The sequence below is a fragment of the Mus caroli genome, unplaced genomic scaffold (assembly GCF_978045245.1).
Source record: "Mus caroli unplaced genomic scaffold, Mus_caroli_1 scaffold_17, whole genome shotgun sequence".
Classification (NCBI taxonomy): Eukaryota; Metazoa; Chordata; class Mammalia; order Rodentia; family Muridae; genus Mus; species Mus caroli.
This window is the reverse complement of record NW_028227272.1, coordinates 1,031,851-1,052,318: the sequence shown is the minus strand read 5'-3', so window position 1 is coordinate 1,052,318 and position 20,468 is coordinate 1,031,851. Positions and strand designations below refer to the sequence as shown.

The 20,468-nt window shown below is 46.0% G+C and overlaps 1 protein-coding gene across 5 annotated transcripts in view; it reads left to right on the top strand.

The window, feature by feature from the left end:
• The first annotated feature begins 4,004 nt into the window (after positions 1–4,004).
• Positions 4,005–20,468, top strand: part of Srl (sarcalumenin) — a 43,814-nt gene continuing 27,350 nt past the window's right edge. For 3 of the 5 annotated variants that reach the window (XM_029470735.2, XM_021185120.3, XM_029470734.2), the window contains exon 1: positions 4,011–4,112. In XM_029470735.2, coding sequence (XP_029326595.1) covers positions 4,052–4,112 — 61 coding nt within the window. In that variant the 5' untranslated portion in view covers positions 4,011–4,051. Of the gene's footprint in view, positions 4,113–20,468 lie in introns of all 5 variants that reach the window. The other 2 variants (XM_085832120.1, XM_085832121.1) reach the window with 2 other exon arrangements.

Genomic DNA, 20,468 nt, shown 5'->3' with positions numbered 1-20,468 from the left:
TTAAAAATATCTTCCTTATAGTATCCAGATTAGTGTGAGACCAAGCAACTGGTAACCATAGCCGAGCCAAGAAAACAAAACCTAACTACCACAGCTAGAAACCCAGTTTGTTTTCTTGACGTTGAACTATAGATTCATTATAATTCCCATTAAAATTCAAGAATACTTCTTAAAGCATTAGTACTGACCTGAAATCTACAATATGTCTGTGCAGATGAGCTGCTTTCTTTTAGATTGGTGAAGTGAACTGCTGACCATGTTGAAGGGAAGGTAAAATTCTTATTCCCTTGGACTTAATGGATAGGCTCCACTTGCTGCTGTGTATTAATTTAATATTCCATTGCAGGGGTCGTTTTATATCCTGTAATAGAAAGCACACTAAGTGTCAGTTTGCAGTCAGTCACAATTGTGCATTTAATGTATCCTGAACATATTAAATTATTGTAGTCCCATGTTATTTTAAGAGGACTGCTTCTTAAATAAATACTTCTTCATTATTGCCCTGTCAGAACTGTATGCCCTCTGTAATAACTATGATCATGATAATCCAGTTTCCCAATTAATTTTGTTGATATATTATACAAAATTAAAATTTTGATTTTATAGTTTATTATATTGAACCTTGAATTGGGAGCCAGTAAGATGTTCCAGGGGTGTTAGTTGCCTCACACCTTGATTTTGATCTCTGAAACTTACATGATGGATGAAGAGAACCACCTACCATAAATTGCCATCTGACCTCTGATTTCCACAGACAACAGCATTGCAGACTAGGCCTAAGTTAGCAGGCTGAGGCAGTAAGCCTTGGAGATGACAATTACATCAGATGACTAAAAGTTGCTTTTACAGAAGGCTTTGGTTTGGTTTCTAGCGTGTACATGGTGGTTCCAAGCATCTATAACTCCAGTTGCCAGGCATTCAATACCCGTTCTAGCTTCCATAGGCACCAGGTACACATGCTATACACTTAACATGCATGTAGGCAAAGCATTCACACACAAAATATTAATAAATCACTGGGCACTTGGGAAGCAGAAACGGGTAGATCTCTGAGTTCAAGGCTGGCATGGTGTATATAGAGAGTTCTAGTACAGACAGGGCTACATATAAGGCCCTGTCTCACAGAGAGAAAGAAAATATCAATGAAAGTCTGACTTTGAGGCAGTTTTTAGATCAGACACCATTTTTAGGTAAAAACCTAGACATATAAGAACAACTGATAAATGGTATTTGATAAAAAGCAAGAACTTCTGTTCCTTGAAAGGCATTTAAGGGAATGAAATGACAAGCTACAGACTAGGAAAGGACATTTGCAAGTCAGATATCTGATAAAGGATTTATATAAGGATCAAAACTGAACATCTCATAATAAGTGGACAAAAGATTTAAGCAGGCATTTAATAAAAAAATATACCAAAAATAGGTAGTAGATAAGTGAAGACATTGATATTAATAGCTGCTAGGGAAGTGGAAGTCAAGACTGAATGAGATGGGATGGCCCAGAGGGTAAAGGCGCTTGCCTCCAAGCCTGTTGGCCTGAGTGCAGTTCCCAGAAGCGAGGTGGTAAAAGGAGAGACGTCTCTTCTGGCCTTTGTGTGCACCATAACGCCTGAAGGTAAGGGCTGAGGCATACTTAGTGATGGAGTTCTTGGCTAGCACATGGAAGGCCTTGAGTTCCATCCCCAGGATGGCATGTACCAACTGTATCAGGTTAGGCTGGGTGGGGACTAAAACAAGTGAGCTTTTGGGAACATAAAATAGTACAATTGCCTTGGGAAAAGTTTAAGCAGATATCATATGACTCAACGTTCTCAGTAGGCATTTACACAAGAGAAACAAAAGCTTCTGTCTGTACATTGCTATACCTTCAAATATTCATAACAACTTTACTTTTAATGGTTTAATTTTGGAAACAACCCACATGTCCATCAGCAGGTGAGTGGATAACCAACTGTGGTTTGTTCCTACAATGGACGACTATTCACTGATAAAAAGGGATAGGCATCCATCCCATAATCAGCCTCCAAACGTAGATACCATTGCATACGCCAGCAAGATTTTGCTGAAAGGACCCTGATATTGCTGTCTCTTGTGAGGCTATGCCGGTGCCTGGCAAACACAGAAGTGGATGCTCACAGTCAGCTATTGGATGGATCACAGGGCCCCCAATGGAGGAGCTAGAGAAAGTACCCAAGGAGCTGAAGGGATCTGCAACCCTATAGGTGGAACAACAATATGAACTAACCAGTACCCCCAGAGCTCGTGTCTTTAGCTGCATATGTAGCAGAAGATGGCCTAGTCGGCCATCATTGGGAAGAGAGGCCCCTTGATCTTGCAAACTTTATATGCCCCAGTACAGGGGAATGCCAGGGCCAAGAAGAGGGAGTGGGGGGGTAGGGGAGTGGGGGGGAGTGTATGGGGGACTTTCGGGATAGCATTTGAAATGTAAATGAAGAAAATTGGAAAAAAAAAAAAAAGGATAGGCAGCCGGGCTTGGTGGCGCACACCTTTAATACCAGCACTCTGGAGGTAGAGGCAGGTGGATTTCTGAGTTCGAGGCCAGACTGGTCTACAAAGTGAGTTCTAGGACAGCCAGGGCTATACAGAGAAACTCTGTCTCGAAAAACCAAAAAAACCAAAAAACCAAGACCAAAACCAAAAAAAAAAAAAAAAAAAAGGATAGGCTATTGATAGAATGAGTAAATCTGAAAATAATTGTGCTAAGTGAAAGATGCAGATAAAGGTCATTGATAGCATTTGCAGCCATAGTTGTGAAATGCAAACTAATGTGTATCGACAGCAAGGAGATTAAAGGTTGCCAGACTGTGAGGGGAGGGATCCGCTCATTTTCTTAACTGTGCTGGTATATAAGAGATTGCAGACATTGGTTACATTTTACCAGATTGTACTCTTTAGATAGGTGTGGTGTACAAGACATGGTGGCACACACCTTTGGTCCCAGCACTCAGGAGGCAGAGGCAGGAGAATCCTTGAGTTGAGGCCAGCCAGGTCTACAGAGTGAGTTCCAGGACAGCCAGGCTACACAGAGAAACCCTGTCTCAAGAAAAACAAAGACAAGAAACCCTATGTAGCATATTTTTGTTGATTGTATATCAATAAAGCTGCACTAAGTATGTGAAGCACATGGGCTAGGGACATGATTTTGTGGCAGAGTGTTCTGGCCTAAGCCCTATGTTTAATTTCCAGTACCATAAAACCAAGCTTTGAGAACTGTAAAGTTCCCAGCACAGAACAGGCGCCCAGTTTGCTTTTAGTTCATTTACTCCATGGCCAGTTGCTGCCTCCTCCCTTCCTGGTGACACTATCCCCCTAGCCAGACAAGCCGACATCTGCTGTCCTACAGCTGGCTTTCAGGGCTACCACAAGCCCAGAGGAAGAATGCATCAAAAAGCACTTTGTAGAGGTGACTGAACATTCAGGAGCCCCTGCCCGCTGGAAATGGACCTGCCTCTCCACCTCCAACTGACATCATGTCATTCAGGCGATTCTCTGAGTCCCCTTTTTCCCTCTGCTCAGCATTCTCTGTACAGAGGCCCTGGAAGGACAAGCTCGCAGTCGTCGACCTCAAAGGTCAGATGTCGTGGCTTTTCCTATTTGCTAGATTGCAGATCAGGGACTATCAACTAGGATTGGTTTCCATTTGGCCGATAGTCCCTCATTTGGAGGCATTTCCAGGTCCTTGACCTATCTGAGACTTTAGGTCAAGGTAGCAAATATTCTAGGAAGACTCAAGTTCCTAACTCCTGGACCTTAGCCCAAGGGCCATCTTTAGCCCCTTCTCCCCTACCCTGAACTAAATAATCCTGGGCATGTTGGGAGAGGCCACTACTGGGCTCTGCTTCTCGTGCTTGGAGTCTAGGACAACACCCACAGTAGCCCTTGGGGGTCTGGGCTTCTTTCCCATCGTGTTTGCCCAGTTGCCCTAGTGACTGTGTGACCCTTCTCCCCCGCCCTCCACCTCCTGCCGTGCCTGCTTGCACCCACCATATAAATAGAGGCGAGGAGCAGCTGGGCTCTCTTGGCAGTCACCATGAAGGCGCTGCTCCTGCTCTGCTGTTTCCTGGCCTCGCTGCTGCTTTCAGGACAAGCAGGTACGCCCCCTGCACAAATGGCTTCCACTGTGCCCCTAATGTGCCCAAGTTTTTATCCGAGTGGGGGGCTGGGCTGATGGCAGAACTTTGCTTCTAGCTCGTATCACTGCCCTTCTCTCAGGGGCCCGGGACACAGAGGATGAGGTGCTAGAGAGAAGTGGGAGCTAGTGAGGGGCTCTAAGAAGAAATCAGAGCAAATGGTTCTGAGGTCTAGACCAGGTTCAGAGAGGAACATGCTGGAGGGAGGACCCTCCGGAGTCAGGTGTAGAGGAATCTCTGAGATGGATAAAAATACATACTCTTGGAGCTGCAGGTTGTCTGAGTTACCGTCTTGGTGGGAGATAGGACAGAAGACTTTGTTTTAGCTAGTGACTTAGGTCTGCATGTCCATGGACAGAGTGGGACACTGCAGACAAAGCTGAGAATCATTTTATGAACAGTGAGACAGAGTTGGAACTGGGATAGGGTAGAACTTAGTGGAAAGCTGAGGACTGGTGACTGTGTTGGAAGCAACTGGACAGAATGTGGAGGGAAAGGAGGAGAGCCTTCCGAGGGGCAGGATCTTTCACCCAGAAGGGGCTCAGCTCTGCACACCGTGGCTCTCCTTTGGCATCCCAACATTTTGTGTGGCAGAGGTGGTGGCTGGGGTTGCAGCATGGGGGTTATTTATAGGCTGTGGAGGGGACACCGATCATTTTGCCACCTCTCTTGTTCTTAAGACTCCCAAGGCTGGCTTCCCCTTGGGGATTCTTAGGGGAGGTGCTCGAAGATTCCCCCTAGGGATCTAGGATACCCTGGTCTGTCTCTTATGCTGGCACTTCATCTTTGTGGGATTTCTGGGTCTTTGTTCTAGACCTTTAAGGTTCTGTCTCAGGGACTGGAGTGACAGAGGTGCAGTCCAGTGAGAGGATAGGCATATGAGGAACAAAAGCCATTCTTTGGGGGTGTGAGAGGTAAGGCTGGGTGCTCTGGGCCATTGGGCTTGCTGTTGGGCCCTGCCCTTGTCTGCCCTTGAGTTAATTTGGTCTCCATGGGGCTGTGGTGGCTAGAGTGGTGAGTATTCCAAGCGGCTGTCAGGTGGCTAAGTATGGAAACAGTCCTGTAATTGGATCCTGAGCCCGAAGCCACTGCCACCCTCTCCTCTTCCCAGCCCCTCCTCTGCTGCTCCAGCCCCAGCTGCCACCTTGAAGCTACCACACAGCAAAGCCCCAGGAATTTCTGTCCTTTTAGGGACATTTAAATTTTTTTCTTTCTTTGTATAAAGGGGACAGGATTTCCAGACTCTTCTGAAGGCTACGTTCAGAGCTCTTGCTATGGGAAAGAGGCATGTGATACGTATGAAAGTTTTTCTAGGCTGTTTCTTTTTGTACCCAGGAGTGTGAGCTTGCTCTTGCCTGTCTCAAATCCCCCTGCCTGCTTGTTCTACTTCAGTTACCACTACTCTGCCCAGGTGTAGATTGTGTACCCCGAGGTGGCTGCTGTTTCACCTCAGTGGGAGGTTACAAGACACCTGATGCTTTCCCCACACCCCTAGAACAGCAATCTTTGCTAGTGGTTGAATTTCCCCCAGAACTTGCCATCCTGGCTAAAGGTCACTACCTTTTAGCTGAACTCCTGTCTTCATTCTTCCTCCAGCCGTCATTTATCTCCCTGGGCTAGAAGAAGCCAATGTCTTTTCTAGCTCTACCCCCACTTTCAAAGATAGGAACCCTGGAACACATCCTATCTTATCTTTCCCACATTGCTTCTACAGTTCCTCTAGACTGGGCGGTTGACTGTGAGGTCCCAATTGCCTCTTCTCATTAGGAGACCCAGCATCCCTGTTTTCCTAGACATTAGTTACAAGTACCTACACCAGAACTTGGGAGCAGCCATAGGCTCCTGTCACCAGACACCTCTGGTCCCTTCCATTGTCCAGCTGCCCCTAGTTCTTTATAATTACCCGAGTTCTCTCCCTGGTCTAAGGACCTGGAAGAGAGATAGGTCTCATCAAGAACTCCAGAGATGATTTAATGAATGTTTTTATTGGATAGTAAAGGAAAGAAAAATTTGGTGAAGTGCAAGGACCTTCCCAGTCAGGGAGGGACAGAAGCACAAGTCCCACTGCTGTTAGCACTTCTCTGGGAACCGTGTCCCTCCCCTGCCTGCCTTCCTCTGATAGGCAGAGGACTGTGGATGCATATGAAAGGGGGTAGTGGACAAGGCCACCCAGGATGTTTCTGAGACTGTTGCTTCAGATCCTTTGACCCTCCCCCCCATTCCAATGTAAGAAATTGGTGTGTGCTGGGGGTGCACTTCTACAGGCCCAGGGTGATGTGTCCATTTCATTCCCTGAGGGCACAGGTTGCCTCCTCTTTACTCTAAGGCTGTATATCTAGAGGGAAACTTCCTTTCTGTCTCCTCCACAGGGCAGTCCAGCTGCTACTGTCTTCTGTTGGGAGGCTTTAAGAGGAATGAATTCAGGGCTCCAGGGAGAGCCGACTTTAGAAACCTTTCTAGTTCCCAAAGTGATGTCCCCTTGTCTAGCTTGTGAAAGCTGGACAAGCTCACAGGGTACATCTTGTCTCCCCACTTTCCATCGGGAGCCTGTGAAGTGCAGTGCTAGGATGTGCTTATGGCTTCAGCCCTTCCCCTAGTGGCATGGAAACCATAGTTTGGGAAATTCTGTTTTCACCCCTTATATGTTACAGCGAATACCATATGTTACAGTGAAGGCCAAATAACTAGTTCCTGGCCAGTCAGAACCAGAGCTCAGATCTCTTTTCTTCTTTCTCTGTGCCTTTGTCCACTTATCCCCTGGGAAAGGTGAAGAGAAGGCCAGTTGCAAGCAACTGGCCTTTGGTGTCTGCTTGTGAATGTAGGTTGAGAAGGACCTAACTCCTGTGGACACAAATGGAAGACAAGATGGCTGCTTTTGCTGCTGGCTTTGCCTAAGAGGGGGATGAGGCTGGGTGAGGTACTTGTTGGCTGGAATGAAGGTGACAACTGGGAGAGTGTGCTGTACAGAACAGGGTCTGTGGCTCTGGGGATGGGCACATTCTCTAGCCTAAGCCCAAGTCCAAGCCTATCGTGGAGTGTTGCTCGAGGACTTGAAGCCATTCATTCACATAGCTTGAAATAATTCATCATTTTATAAAGTCATCCTATATTTATTGTGCCTGCTGTTTTTAAAGTATGATATTGGAGGAATAGGGAAGAAATTTTTGGCATACTTTTCGTCTAGAAGGAAGGAAAAAGACAGCTTCCTTCTTACACATACACTGGGCTGATAAGATATTATCATAATGGAGATTTGAGAAAGCGAGAAGCTGAGGTAGGAGTGGAGTGAAGAATGTCTTTTTTATGAAAATACACAATGTTTGTACTTATTGATTGGGGAGGGGCCTGTATGTGCCACAGACAGCCTTTAGGAGCCTCAGTGATCTAATGAGTGACATCAGGCTTGGCAGTGAGCACTCACCCGCTGAGCCACTTGCTGCCTGAGGAGCGGTTTTAGATTAAGGAAGATGAAACTGGCCCTTGAGGGAAGGAGGGTTCAGCTGTGAGAAGACAGCAGGAAGGGAACAGAACTAGCCAGCCTTATGGAGTGAGCTGTGAATGGCCTTCAGTGCTGGCTGAAGAAGAAAGCTTTCTTCTGTGGACAGTGGGAGCCACGGAGGGCTTGGAGAGATGTGCTTAAGTTATGTTGGTAGGAAGGAGCAGGATTGGAGGAAACAAATTAGTCAGCTATGTCAGAGAGTATAGTCCCAGAGAACTTGTGAGTAGGCAGAAGAGGCAACCCTAACAGAGTTAGGATACCCCAGGCAAGACTTCCCAACCTGGGCAGGCTGCAGGAAGACCTGACAGGCTTCCTTGCAAATCACTGGAGGAACTGTCAGAACAAGACATTGCTATTGCGGGAGAGAACACATGCTAAATGCTTGGTTTGGGCAAGTGTGGTGATACATGACTTTAATTTTAGCCCTCAGGAGACGGTGGCAGATAGATTCTGTGAGTTAGAGACCAGCTTGGTCTTCCTAACAAGTTCCAGGCCATCCAGGAGTGAAATTCTGTTACACATACACAACGATCAGTTTAGGTCATTTTGAGTGCCTTAGACTATGGGACATCTGGATGGGGATTAAAAGTCATTAGAAAGACGAGATCAGACTGAGCATGGTGGCACATGCTCATAATTCTAACACATAGGGAAAAGGAGTCTGAGTTCAAGGTCATCCTGGGTTATCTATATAGAGGGAGTCTGAGTTCAAGGTCATCCTGGGCTATCTATATAGAGGGAGTCTGAGTTCAAGGTCATCCTGGGCTATCTATATAGAGGGAGTCTGAGTTCAAGGTCATCCTGGGCTATCTATATAGAGGGAGTCTGAGTTCAAGGTCATCCTGGGCTATCTATATAGAGGGAGTCTGAGTTCAAGGTCATCCTGGGCTATCTATATAGAGGGAGTCTGAGTTCAAGGTCATCCTGGGCTATCTATATAGAGGGAGTCTGAGTTCAAGGTCATCCTGGGCTATCTATATAGAGGGAGTCTGAGTTCAAGGTCATCCTGGGCTATCTATATAGAGGGAGTCTGAGTTCAAGGTCATCCTGGGCTATCTATCTATATAGAGGGTCTCTGTTTTAAACAAATAAATGAAACTAGAGGAAAGACGAGATTGTAGCCTAGGACTAGATGTAAACCAGGCCTAGAAGTGCAGAGGCACAGTTCACTTATACAGACACCAGCAAGCTGGGACGGAGGGAGCCATTGCCGAGGGAGAAAAATAAGATCAAGAACTCGTCTTTGAAGGACACTGGAACTGAAGATTAGGAAGAGGAAGAAGATAATAAATAAATGAGTTTCAGAAAGATGGAACGGAATACCAGGAGAGAGAGTGGCCTGGTGGCCAAGGGAAGGGACGTCTCCTAGAGGAAGGGGCTGTCAAAGGGATTAAATGTCACAGAGACCTGGAGGACGATGAGGCGTTGATTTCGACAACCCAGAGGCCACTGGCAGATTATAAGGGGTTTAGGAGGATTTAGTGATCACATCGAGGCAACATATTTAGATGTGGGGAGTTAAAGATTAAGTAGGGTGGATAAAAGCCAGAGGCATTGCAGGCAGAGAGAAACTTTAACACTGGGTATATTTTTGAGCCAATAGGGAAGGCTCCTGTGGAAAGGAAGAGCACAGGGAAGGGCTGTGGCTGTGGCTCAGTTAGCAGAGTGATTACATAGCATGCATAAGGCCCTGGGTTCAATTCCCTGCACCACATAAAACTGAGGATGGTGACATGTTCTGGTAATCCCAGCACTTGGCCAGCAAAGAGAGGAGGACCAGGAGTTCAGGGTCATTCTGGGCTATAGAGTGAGTCAGAGAGAGGCTGGACTACATGAGACCCTGATTTAAAAAAAAAAGAGGACAAGAACAAGATGGCAAATGGGATGTCTGAGATGTCAGAATTCTCAAATTGGGCACAAAAGGCCTGAGCATACTGAACTCTGATGAGAAGAGCTGAAGAGACCTTGGGTAGATACCATGTTAGAATCAGTCTCAGTGACCCATGCTATCCAAGGAACTGAACTAAGAGGTATACCTGTAGGGTCCCTTGGGGATTTCAACCTTTCTAATTCTGCAACCCTTTAATGCATGTGGTGAAACTCAACCATAAAATTGTTTTCATTGCTACTTTATAACTGTAATTTTAATACTGTTGGGCTGGAGAGATGGCTCAGCAGTTAAGAGCACTGACTGCTCTTCCAGAAGTCCTGAGTTCAAATCCCAGCAACCACATCTGTAATGGGATCTGATGCCCTCCTCTGGTGTATCTGAAGACAGCTACTCATGTACATGAAATAAATAAATCTTTTAAAAATGTTGCTACTGAATCAAACATAATGTTAATACTTTTGAAGGTAGAGGTTTGCCAAAGGGGCTGTGACTTACAGGCTATGGAAGGTCACAGAAGGGAGAGCCTGACAAACCTTCCAAGAGCTCTGTGTAGTTAGGGAGACTTGTTGCTCTGAGCTTGAGTTGAAGCCAAGCCAGTGTCTACTGTTGAGGAAGAACTGTGAGATGCTTTGAAGAGAAGGCTGAAGGTGAAACAGTAAACCAGCATTTTCATTAGAGCGAATGTCGGAGGGCTGCCACCTTCAGTCAGAGTGACTGAACTTGCCCTGACTCCATCATCTAGGATGTGTACTTAACAAGTGCCTGTTGAGTCCACTGTGGATAAAGCACGATGTGCTGGTCCCCTCTGGACTCCTGTTTCTAAGTGGAAACTGACGGGGAGGCCCATGGCCTGGGTCGTCTGCATGATGATCTTACTATTGATGAGAGATGAAGACAGGCATCCAGGCTCGGGTGTCTCCCCTCTCTTTCATCTGGGCTTGGAGAAAGGAAATGGACAAGGTGGTTAAGACTGTGTCCTTCATTTCTACTTTGGGAGCCCCGGTTCCTCAGAATCTCCCACCCTCACCTGCCTTCTTATGAAGGCATTAGAGCTGAAGCTGTGCCTTCAGAATACATCCACACTGCAGGGCCCCATAGCTCTCTTCTCTTTCTTCTCTTCTCTTTCTTCTCTTCTCTCCTCTCCTCTCCTCTCCTCTCCTCTCCTCTCCTCTCCTCTCCTCTCCTCTCCTCTCCTCTCCTCTCCTCTCCTCTCCTCTCCTCTCCTCTCCTCTTCTCTTCTCTCTCTCTCTCTCCCTCTCTCAAGATTTATTTTTATTTTATGTATGAGTACACTGACACTGTCTTCTGACACACCAGAAAAGGAAGGGCATCGGATTTCATTACAGATGGTTGTGAGCCACCATGTGGTTGCTGGGAATTGAATTCAGGACCTCTGGAAGAGCAGTCCGTGCTCTTAACCGCTGAGACATCTCTCCAGCCCATGCAATTCTTTCTTGACTTACTTCTCCATCTCCCTGCCAGCACTGTGTCTGTCCTTCATTTCCACTACCTACCATCGTGAACTATGGAAAAGCTATACCCAAGTTAATGGAAGACCAGGACTCAATAGCTTGAACTGTCATTTTTACCTGGAGAAATGTATCTCTAAGGCAGAATTTCCTATTTCTTTGGTGAGCAAGGCCTGTGGAACTCCTTAATTACAACACACAGGCAATAGGTAGTCCCTGAATTCTGTAGAGTGGGCCTCCTCTACCTGGTTCTGTGTAAGAATTAGAGGCACAAGGAGCCCAGCTTGAAGGGCTGCCAAACTGGATATGCTTATTGTTCCCCAGGTCTCAGTCTCCTGGGTCCACCCCAGATCACTATGCTCAGAGGAGAATTGTGACAAACATAATTCAGGGGACAAATGGGACTGTCAGGTTCAGCAAAGTCCCTTTCCTGCCTACTGAGGCCCGACTGATCTGCTGTTGTGTTTCTGTAGGATTGAGGAGTCTCCCCCATCCCTCCCTGCTCCTGAGACAGGGTTTCTCTGTGTATCCTTGGCTGTCCTGGAACTCACTCTTTAGACCAAGTTGACCTTAGACTCAGAGATCCACCTGCCTCTACCTCCTGAGTGCTGGGATTAAAGGTGTGCGTCACAAGGAGTCTTACCCCACCTGGTTTCAGCCTTCAGGAGACAGGAAAGGCTTTTCTCCATCCACTCCCTCCCGGGTTCTTCGCACAGTCTCCTGGAGAGTTCTTACTTCTGCCCTCAGTTTGGAGTATGCTAGGTATCATATGAGTGTGGGCTACATGCCAGCCTTTGGGAATAGAGGGCTTATCAGAGAGACCTGCAGCATATGGGTGTGGTCTTCCTTAGGGAACCCCCTTTTAGCTAAGGAGATTGAGGTGGATCCAGTCAGGATATAATCAGAAGGAAGTGTGAAAACTCACTGAATTCTCTGGGAAGTTGAATGAGTCCAAGGAGTAGGGGTGAGAGCTGAGGCAGATGTGGAGTCTTTAGAGACCCTTCTTGGGACCTCCAAGGTTCTGGCAGAGACACATGGTACAGGCAGGAATGGACTGACTGTGCTTTGCCCCGGAGAGCTGACCTTCTATTTGGAGAGATGACATGCACTGTAAAAAAATGTTACTAACACCCCCTGCAGCCTGCACTCTGGTTGGAGTTCAGAAGAGAGTAGGAAGGTGGGCTTCACCGAGGGAGCCAGCCACACTTGTTGGAGGGGACAGTCATCAGATCGTCTGCTTCTGGAGGGCAAGAGGCTGCGCCTTTATTATTTCCCTTATAGATGTATAAATAAGTAGACTTTTAAAAAAATTCATGGTTTGTTTTTATTTCTGACAATCAACCATGGCCCAAAAAGATTAAAAGGGAAATCCCAGAAATAAGTAATTTATAAATTTTAAATAACTTTTTTTTGAAACAGCATCTCACTATATGGTTTGGCCTGGTTGGCCTGGACCTCACTATGTAGAGTCGGCTGGTCTTCTGCTCTCAGAGAGCGCCTGCTTCTGTCTCCCAAGAGTAAGGATGCGAAGCACTGCCACTCACTCCTGATCGTTTCAGTCATTAGTTTTGTTGTCACTCTCTCCTGCCTTCCCCACCCCTCTACAGTCTCTCACCCAGTCTGGGCATGTGCTCTGCCACTGAGCTACATCCTCAGCTCACTGTGCCTAATTTAAAATGTTATCACCTTTTTTATTTACTTATTCTGTGTGTATATGCACACATGTATATACATGCCTTGGTGCATGTGTGGAGGTGAGAGGACAACTTGTGGGAGTCAGGTCCCTTCTACCATGTAGAGTTCTGGGAGTCAAACTCAGGTTATCCAGGCTTGGTCACATTCTTTCCTACTGTGCCATCTGGTTGCCATCCTACCTCCGTCTTCTTGAGGCAGGGTCTCAGGTAGCTCAGCCTGGGAAAACTCTGTAGTCTAGGACGATCTTCCTGCCTCCACCTCCCAAGTGCTGGGATTATGAGTGAGAGGTCCCATACTTGGTTTAATGCAACACTGAGGATGAAACCCAGGGCTCTGCTCATGCAAGCACGCACTTTATCAAGTGAGCTACACGTCCAAGGCTGCTTAAATTAAAATTGTGTGGAGTCAGAGAGATGGTTCAGCAGGGAAAGTCATTGGCTGCTAAGCTTGATAACCTGAGTTTCGTCCTCAGAACTCAGTGGTTGAAGGAGAGAACTCACTCTGGCAAATTGCCTTCTGACCTCCACACATGTGCCATGGCATGTGCACATCCTTCTCACCAACAAATATGTAAAGAAATAAAAACATAAGAGGTTATCATAGGTATATATGAACAGGAAAAAACCCACACCCTATATAGAATCCAGCACTATGTGGTTTCAGGCCTCCTTCCACATGGGACTTGAAACATACCCCCTGTAAGACCAGGGGACAACTGTACTGTATTAGTAATACTTAGCATGGAATGGGGCTCACTGAAGGCACTTAATAACGTCTAATGAATGAGCAGATGATTTGTGTAAGCAGGGTGATCTACAGGCATGGGGAAGCTCAAAGTTTTGCCCTGGCAGGAACAGGATGCGAGCCATACTGGTTAGAAGGGGCAGCTCATGTTCAGGGGGAGACAAGGCCACCCTGATGGATGGGAGCCAGCTGGGAAGAGCCTTGAAGGCCAAGCTAAGAGACTGTCTCTAGCCTGCTTTCCTTTTGACTGGACTTCTCCCTCTCAGATATTTTTGGATCCTTCTAGAGCAGGGGCAGCACTCTGAGTTCAAACAGGTGCACACAAAGCCTGGCCCGTAGTTTGGTGCTTACAGGAAGTGGGCTGTGCTGGGAGCTCAGCCCAGAACCCAGCCAGGGGAGAGCCCTGGGCCTTGGGAGTCCCCTCCTTCCTTCCCTCCTCCAGCGGACCACTGCCAAGCTGCAGCCCCTGGTCCTCTTCCAAGTGGCCATTGGGTTAGAACCTCACTGCCCAGTTGTCTCCAATAGAATTTTCCCTAGATGGCAATAGGTAAAAGTTTGACTGACAAAGTCAGACCCTTGGCTCCTCTTTCTGTTTCCTTTCTGTTAACAGTATCTCTATGTAGCTGTAGCTGGCCTTGAACTTATAGCCCTCCTTCCTTAACCCCCTAAATGCTGGGATTATAGACGTGCACCACCTCGATCATTCTGTACCCATTTCTTTACCTATTAACTAGGGATAATAATACTTGACCTATTGAGAACATGGAGGCTATGTAATTAAAGTAAGAATAAGGGCCGGGCAGTGGTGGTGCACACCTTTAATCCCAGCACTTGGGAGGCAGAGGCAGGCAGATTTCTGAGTTCAAGGCCAGCCTGGTCTACAAAGTGAGTTCCAGGACAGCCAGGGCTACACAGAGAAACCCTGTCTCGAAAAAAAAAAAAAAAAAAAAAAAAAAAAAAAAAAAAAGAATAAGGGAGCTAGGGTGGGGATAGCTCAGCTAGTAAAGTGTTGTCTAATGTAATGTGCAGGCTGGGCTTCCTCCCGAGCACCACGTAAGTGGTCATGGTGCCTATAATCCTGCCACTTGGGAGGATAAGAAGTTCAAGGTCATCCCAATATCCTGGGATATTTAGTGAGTTGGAGGCCAGATTAGGATATACAAGACCCTGTCTCCAAAAAATGTCCATCAGATCTTATAACCAAATATTCCTTGAGCTAGGCACGGTGGTGCATGCCTTTAGTTCCAGCACCCATGAGGCAGGATGATGTCCATGGGTTCGAGGCCAGCATGCTCTACACAGTTAATTCCAGGACAGCCAAAGCTACATAGCAAGAACCTTTTGAAAAATAAGTTCAAGCCGGGCGTGGTGGCGCACGCCTTTAATCCCAGCACTCGGGAGGCAGAGGCAGGCGGATTTCTGAGTTCGAGGCCAGCCTGGTCTACAAAGTGAGTTCCAGGACAGCCAGGGCTATACAGAGAAACCCTGTCTCGAAAAACCAAAAAAAAAAAAAAGAAAGAAAAATAAGTTCTTTTAATGTTAACAGGGCTGTGACAGTGGCAGCACGTTTTCTCTGTTGAGCATATGTGCTGTCACTTGATATATGCTGCCAGTTTCCTCAAATATCATGGGACAAGAACAACTGAGGGACTCTATCAGCATTTCACTCCCACTAGGGCTGTTAATATCTTTGGGATTCTCTGTCCTCAAAGAGCTTACAAACCAGGAGAGGGGTTAGCCTGTACTCATGAGATGAACAGGGAACCATATAAGGTAGATGGAATCAGGGGCTAAAAATAAGTAGCCAGAGAGAGAGAACAGTGAAAGGGGAACATTTGTCAGACAGGCTCTGTGGCTGGGAGGGGGTGCTCAAACTTGGCTTCCAAGCATGTGATGCCAGGATGGTAGGGTAGGGACTGGGACTTGGGACTAATGAAATCACATCTGGCCGAGTGTGGGAGAATGTTTGGCAGATTCCAAAGGCCAGGCTTAGGTGTTGGTTCCTATATAATTTTCCTGTCATTGCCATAACAAGTTACCACAAATTTGATGGCTTAAAACATTAAAAAATGGCTGGGTAGTGGTGCATGCCTTTAAACCTAGCACTTGGGAGACAGAAGCAGGTGTGTGTATGTGTGTCTGTGTCTGTGTGTGTGTGTGTGTGTGTGTGTGTGTGTATTCAAGGCCAGCCTAGTCCACATAGTTAGACCTCATCTCAAACAAAACAAAACAATACAAAACAAAACAAATCCCATGAAAGTATTCTTGCTCAGTTATAGAGTGTAGAAGTCTAAAATCAAGGCACTGGTAAGGCTATACTTTTGAAGGTTTTTGTGGAGGAAGCTTTGTGCTTTTCCCAACTTTTTGTAATTGCCAGTAATCCCTGGTTTTCCTGGTTCCAGCCTCACTACTCAGATCTCACCCCTGCCTTCCTATGGTCTTCTCTCCAGTCTGGGCTTCTATATTTTTTCCCTTACTATATAAGGATATTAAAAACATTGGGTTTAGGACTCACCCTAATTTACATGATCTCATCTTAACTAATTACATCTTTAAAAATTATATTTCCAAATAAGGTCACATTCTCAGGTCATGGTGGACACAGATGTTGAAAGGACACCCTTCAACCCACTATAATTTCTTAACTGTGAACCTCAAGGTATCTGGTAGCTGTGACCTCCAAGTGTTTATCTCTCATGTCTCTTGAGCAATAGTCTTCTGCTGGGAAGAGGGGCCCCTCTTGTCTTGGTCCTGCTGTAGGTGGCTCCTACAATGACCCGATGGCCAATTTGCAACTCTGCAGATACACCGGAGGGAAGATGTTAAATGAATGTATAGATAGCTGTGGTTGGAGCAGCTGCCCAGCTTACAAGGGTGCTGTGGGGACGGTTCCTGCCTGGTTATGCCTCAGCCATGGAGCAAGCTAAGGTGGAAGATCCTAGGGAAGGAGAACTAGCTTCTGGATGGCTGGTGATAGAGAGCAAGGACCCAGAGGTTGGAAATGTACGCACAGCTTGCTCTCTGTGTGAGACCCTGTATCAGTCCCCTTGATCTCAGCCCTTGTGTGTTGTAGGAGCCAAGCAAGGGCTAGATGGGATGTGGACATCCTTATGATCCTTTGCAGAAGCTGCTCAGAATAAACTTCTGAATGGCTGGCCACCCTGTGAGGTTGCCATGCTCACAGGCCTCCTGCCAAGTAGCAGAGGTTCCCTATAGAAGATTAGAATAGTTGGGTCTCCTCACAGTAGGTATCAGGAATGCCCAAGTCTAGGGTATCTGGGCAGTTGGAGAAGCTAGGCACTGTGGTACATCCTGGTTCTAGAGGAACTGGGGTAAGGGGATTACTTTCAATCTTTGTCCAGTCTAGGCCTTCAGATCTTTTCATAAATATTCCTCAGTGAGTACTGAAGAGATTGCTCAGTAGTTAAGAGCACTTGCTGCTCTTTCCAAGGACCTTAATTTGGGTACTAGTACTCACATGGTTTGTAACAGACTGTAATTCCAGCTCCAGGTTATCCAATGCCCTTTTTTGGCTTAATCATGTGCCCACATACACATAGCACATGCACACATGAACACATATACATAAATAAAAATAAATCTTTTTTTTTTTTTTTAAATTTGGTCTTTCAATATAGGGTTTCTCTGTATAGCACTGGTTGTCCTGGTACTCTCTTTGTAAACCAAGCTGACCTTGAACTCATAAAGATTTGCCTGCCTCTATTTCCCAAGTGCTGGGATTAAAGGCATGCTCCACCATGCCCAGCAATAAGTCTTTTTTTTTTTTAAGAACAACAACAACAACAACAACAAACACTCATCAGTGATCACAAAGGCCTAGTCAGCCTACCAAACATGCTCCCACACTAAGCCAGATGTGAGTTCACCAGTCCCAAGCCCCAGCTCTTACCCTTACAGTCTTGGCATCACACTCTGAAGCCTGGCTTGCACTTTAGCTAGCTCTCTCCTACCCTTTTAACCACATCATGGCTCCTCACACACTTGGCTTGTCTCCCCGCAACATCTGACCCCAAATAACCTCACATCTCATGAGCAACTACTCAGAGCCTGTGTTTGTCCCCAGTCCCTTCTCAGGCATGGAAACTGATGCTGGGTGGTTAGCTCTGGCCTCCTGTCTACTCATCTCCCCCTCTAATCAAATTTTAATGTATTTAAGGGGAAAAGATTTTGTTCAGCAATTCAGCTCAATGGTTATTACATGGTAAGTTAGGAATGCAATTCTCCTAGGGCCCTTTAGTCACATGAGAACTAGGCCTGTGGAGGTTAAGTACTGGCGTTAGGACACAGCTCAGTGGCACTTCTTTTGTCTTCTGGAACTATTTGATACTGAGATCAAAAGACCTCTTTCATTTTGTCACCATCTCTCCTATTTTCCATCCAACTATCTGTTTCTATCCATTCATTTTGTAACCAGCCACACAAATAGCTGTTCTAGGTACCAAGGAAACAAATCCCAAGCAGCAAGAAACGATGTAAATTATGCAGTGTATTAGTGCTGTTGTAATATACTTAATAACTTTGTTGATTCCTGGCCATCCGTCAATAATTGAGTCACGGTTTTATCAATTTATTTAGTTGTACAGTTGCTGGGCAATTACCCCTAAACTATTTTTCAACCTCAGAATGGCTATTTCGCAGCTGTGCTCCCCAAGTTCCTTGCTGTTTGAGTTTCGCCTGGGGTTATTTCTGCTCTAGTCTGTCCTCACAATGTATTTCTCTCCCTTTGCCATGTGCTCCTGGTCCAACCTCCTGCTCTCTCCATCTTCTTTCTCCTCCTCTCTCTCCTCCTGCTCCCTAACTGTGACCCCCAGCAGGGTAACCAAATCCCTGCCTACCTCTATTCTCTACAGTAATCAGCTGTCAGAGAAGACTGGCAAACAAAATTTACACAACTTATTTTGATGTATGTGAGAATGTACTCGTCAGGACTGTAACCAAATCTTCGGGGCCAGTTTTTAGCAGTACAAAACAGTACCAGACCAACTCCCAACATATTAGAAAATAGTGAAATAAAATAAAACTAGGGTGAAAAAAACAGAGGCTAAGTGGGAGACAGTTTTCATCGAGGTGGCTGTAGTAAGCCTTACAGAGATGCAATATCAGAACAAAATTGTCTGGGAAGGGCATACTCTGAAGTGGGCACGTGGAGCATAGTGAGCCAGGAGGACACAGGGGTGGTCCAAGAAGAACAAGAGTTCCCAAGTATCTGAACAGAGTGGATAAGGTGGCATCAGAGATGAGATGAGGTCACAGGAAGCAGGACAGGTATGGGCCTCTAGGTCACATTGTAAGGCTTGGGCTTTTCCTTTGCATAAGATAGGAAGACAGGGGGTTGATGTACTGAGAATGGACGTCACTCATCACTCTGGCTATGTGGCACTCAGGGCATGGGAAGGGGTGGCTGGGTGTGGTCTTTTTGTTTGTTTGTTTTTGGTTTTTCGAGACAGGGTTTCTCTGTATAGCCCTGACTGTCACCTTTGTAAACCAGGCTGGCCTCGAACTCAGAAATCCGCCTGCCTCTGCCTCCTGTGATCCTTTTTTAGATGGCCCATGAGAAACACTGGCTGGGAAGAAGGCTTATTGTCATGTGTTCTCATAGTGTGGGGAAAGCTGCTAAGTCTCCCCTAAACGTCTGTCATCTCCCTAAGGATATAGGTGACAGGTACTTCAGGAACACAGAACAGATACACCTAAGTAAGTTTGAGGATCAGGGAGGAAAATCCTAAGAGATGAACCTCAAAGCCGAACTCTGAAGTATGATCAGGAATTGGCCTTGGGACAAGGAGTGGCAGTGAGACAGGGGCCTGGTTAGAAGTGCAGGTGATCTGAATAATAGCTCTTTAGGCATGGATGACAAAAATCTAAAGAAATACTGGATGTGGACACTTTCCTGGGGACATCAACCTGGAAGATGGGTCACTACCTGTGATGGTTTGTATATCCTTGGACCAGGGAGTGGCACCATCTGAAGGTGTGGCCTTGTTGGAATAGGTGTGACCTGGTTGGAATGGGTGTGTCACTGTGGGTGTGGGTATAAGATCCTCACCCTAGTTGCCTGGAAGTCAGTCTTCCACTAGCAGCCTTTGGATGAAGACATAGAACTCTCAGCTCCTCCTGCGCCATGCCTGCCTGGATACTGCCATTCTCCCACCTTGAAGATAATGGACTGAACCTCTGAACCTGTAAGCCAGCCCCAATTAAATGTTGTTTTTTATAAGACTTGCCTTGGTCATGGTGTCTGTTCACAGCAGTAAAACCCTAACTAATACAGAAATTGGTACCAGGAGTGGGGTATTGCTGTGATAGGCCTGACCATGCTTTTATTTGAAAGAATGTGGATTTTGGGACTTTGGATTTGGAAAGCAGTGGAATGCTTTAAATGGGGCTTAATGGGTCATCCTAGTAGGAATATGGAAGATTTTGTTGCTGGGAGTGATTTGAACTGTGTTGACCTGGCCCAAGAGATTTCAAAGCAGAAGAATTTCAGAATGTGGCATAAGGACTGGTTTTGTGGTATTTTGGTGAAGAATGTGGCTACTTTTTGCCCTTGTCTGAAAAGTTTGCCTGAGGCTAAGGTGAAGAGACTTGGATTAATTGCATTGACAAAAGAAGTTTCAAAAAAGCCCAGCAAAGACTTTGTTCTCTGGTTAAGTCTTATGAAGAAAAGTTTGAACAAGCATAGCAAGCTTAGAAAGGAAAAATATAAAATATATGAGTATTAAAGGAGTACCAGGAAGTGAATGGAGCAAAATCTTGTGTTCTAGGAGATAAAGATTAAGGGAGTGGGACCTTGGGGCAAGATCCTACCCAGCTAAATTAGATCCAGGCATGGTGGTACACACCTTTAATCCCATGAGACAAGCATGCTGATCTCTACATTCAAGCTCAATCTACAGAGCAAGAACCAGGATAGCCAAGCTTAGGCAGTGAAGGATTTAGAAAACATAAAGCTAGTGATAATGTAAAAATACAAGGGAATCATGTTCTAGTTCCTGTAA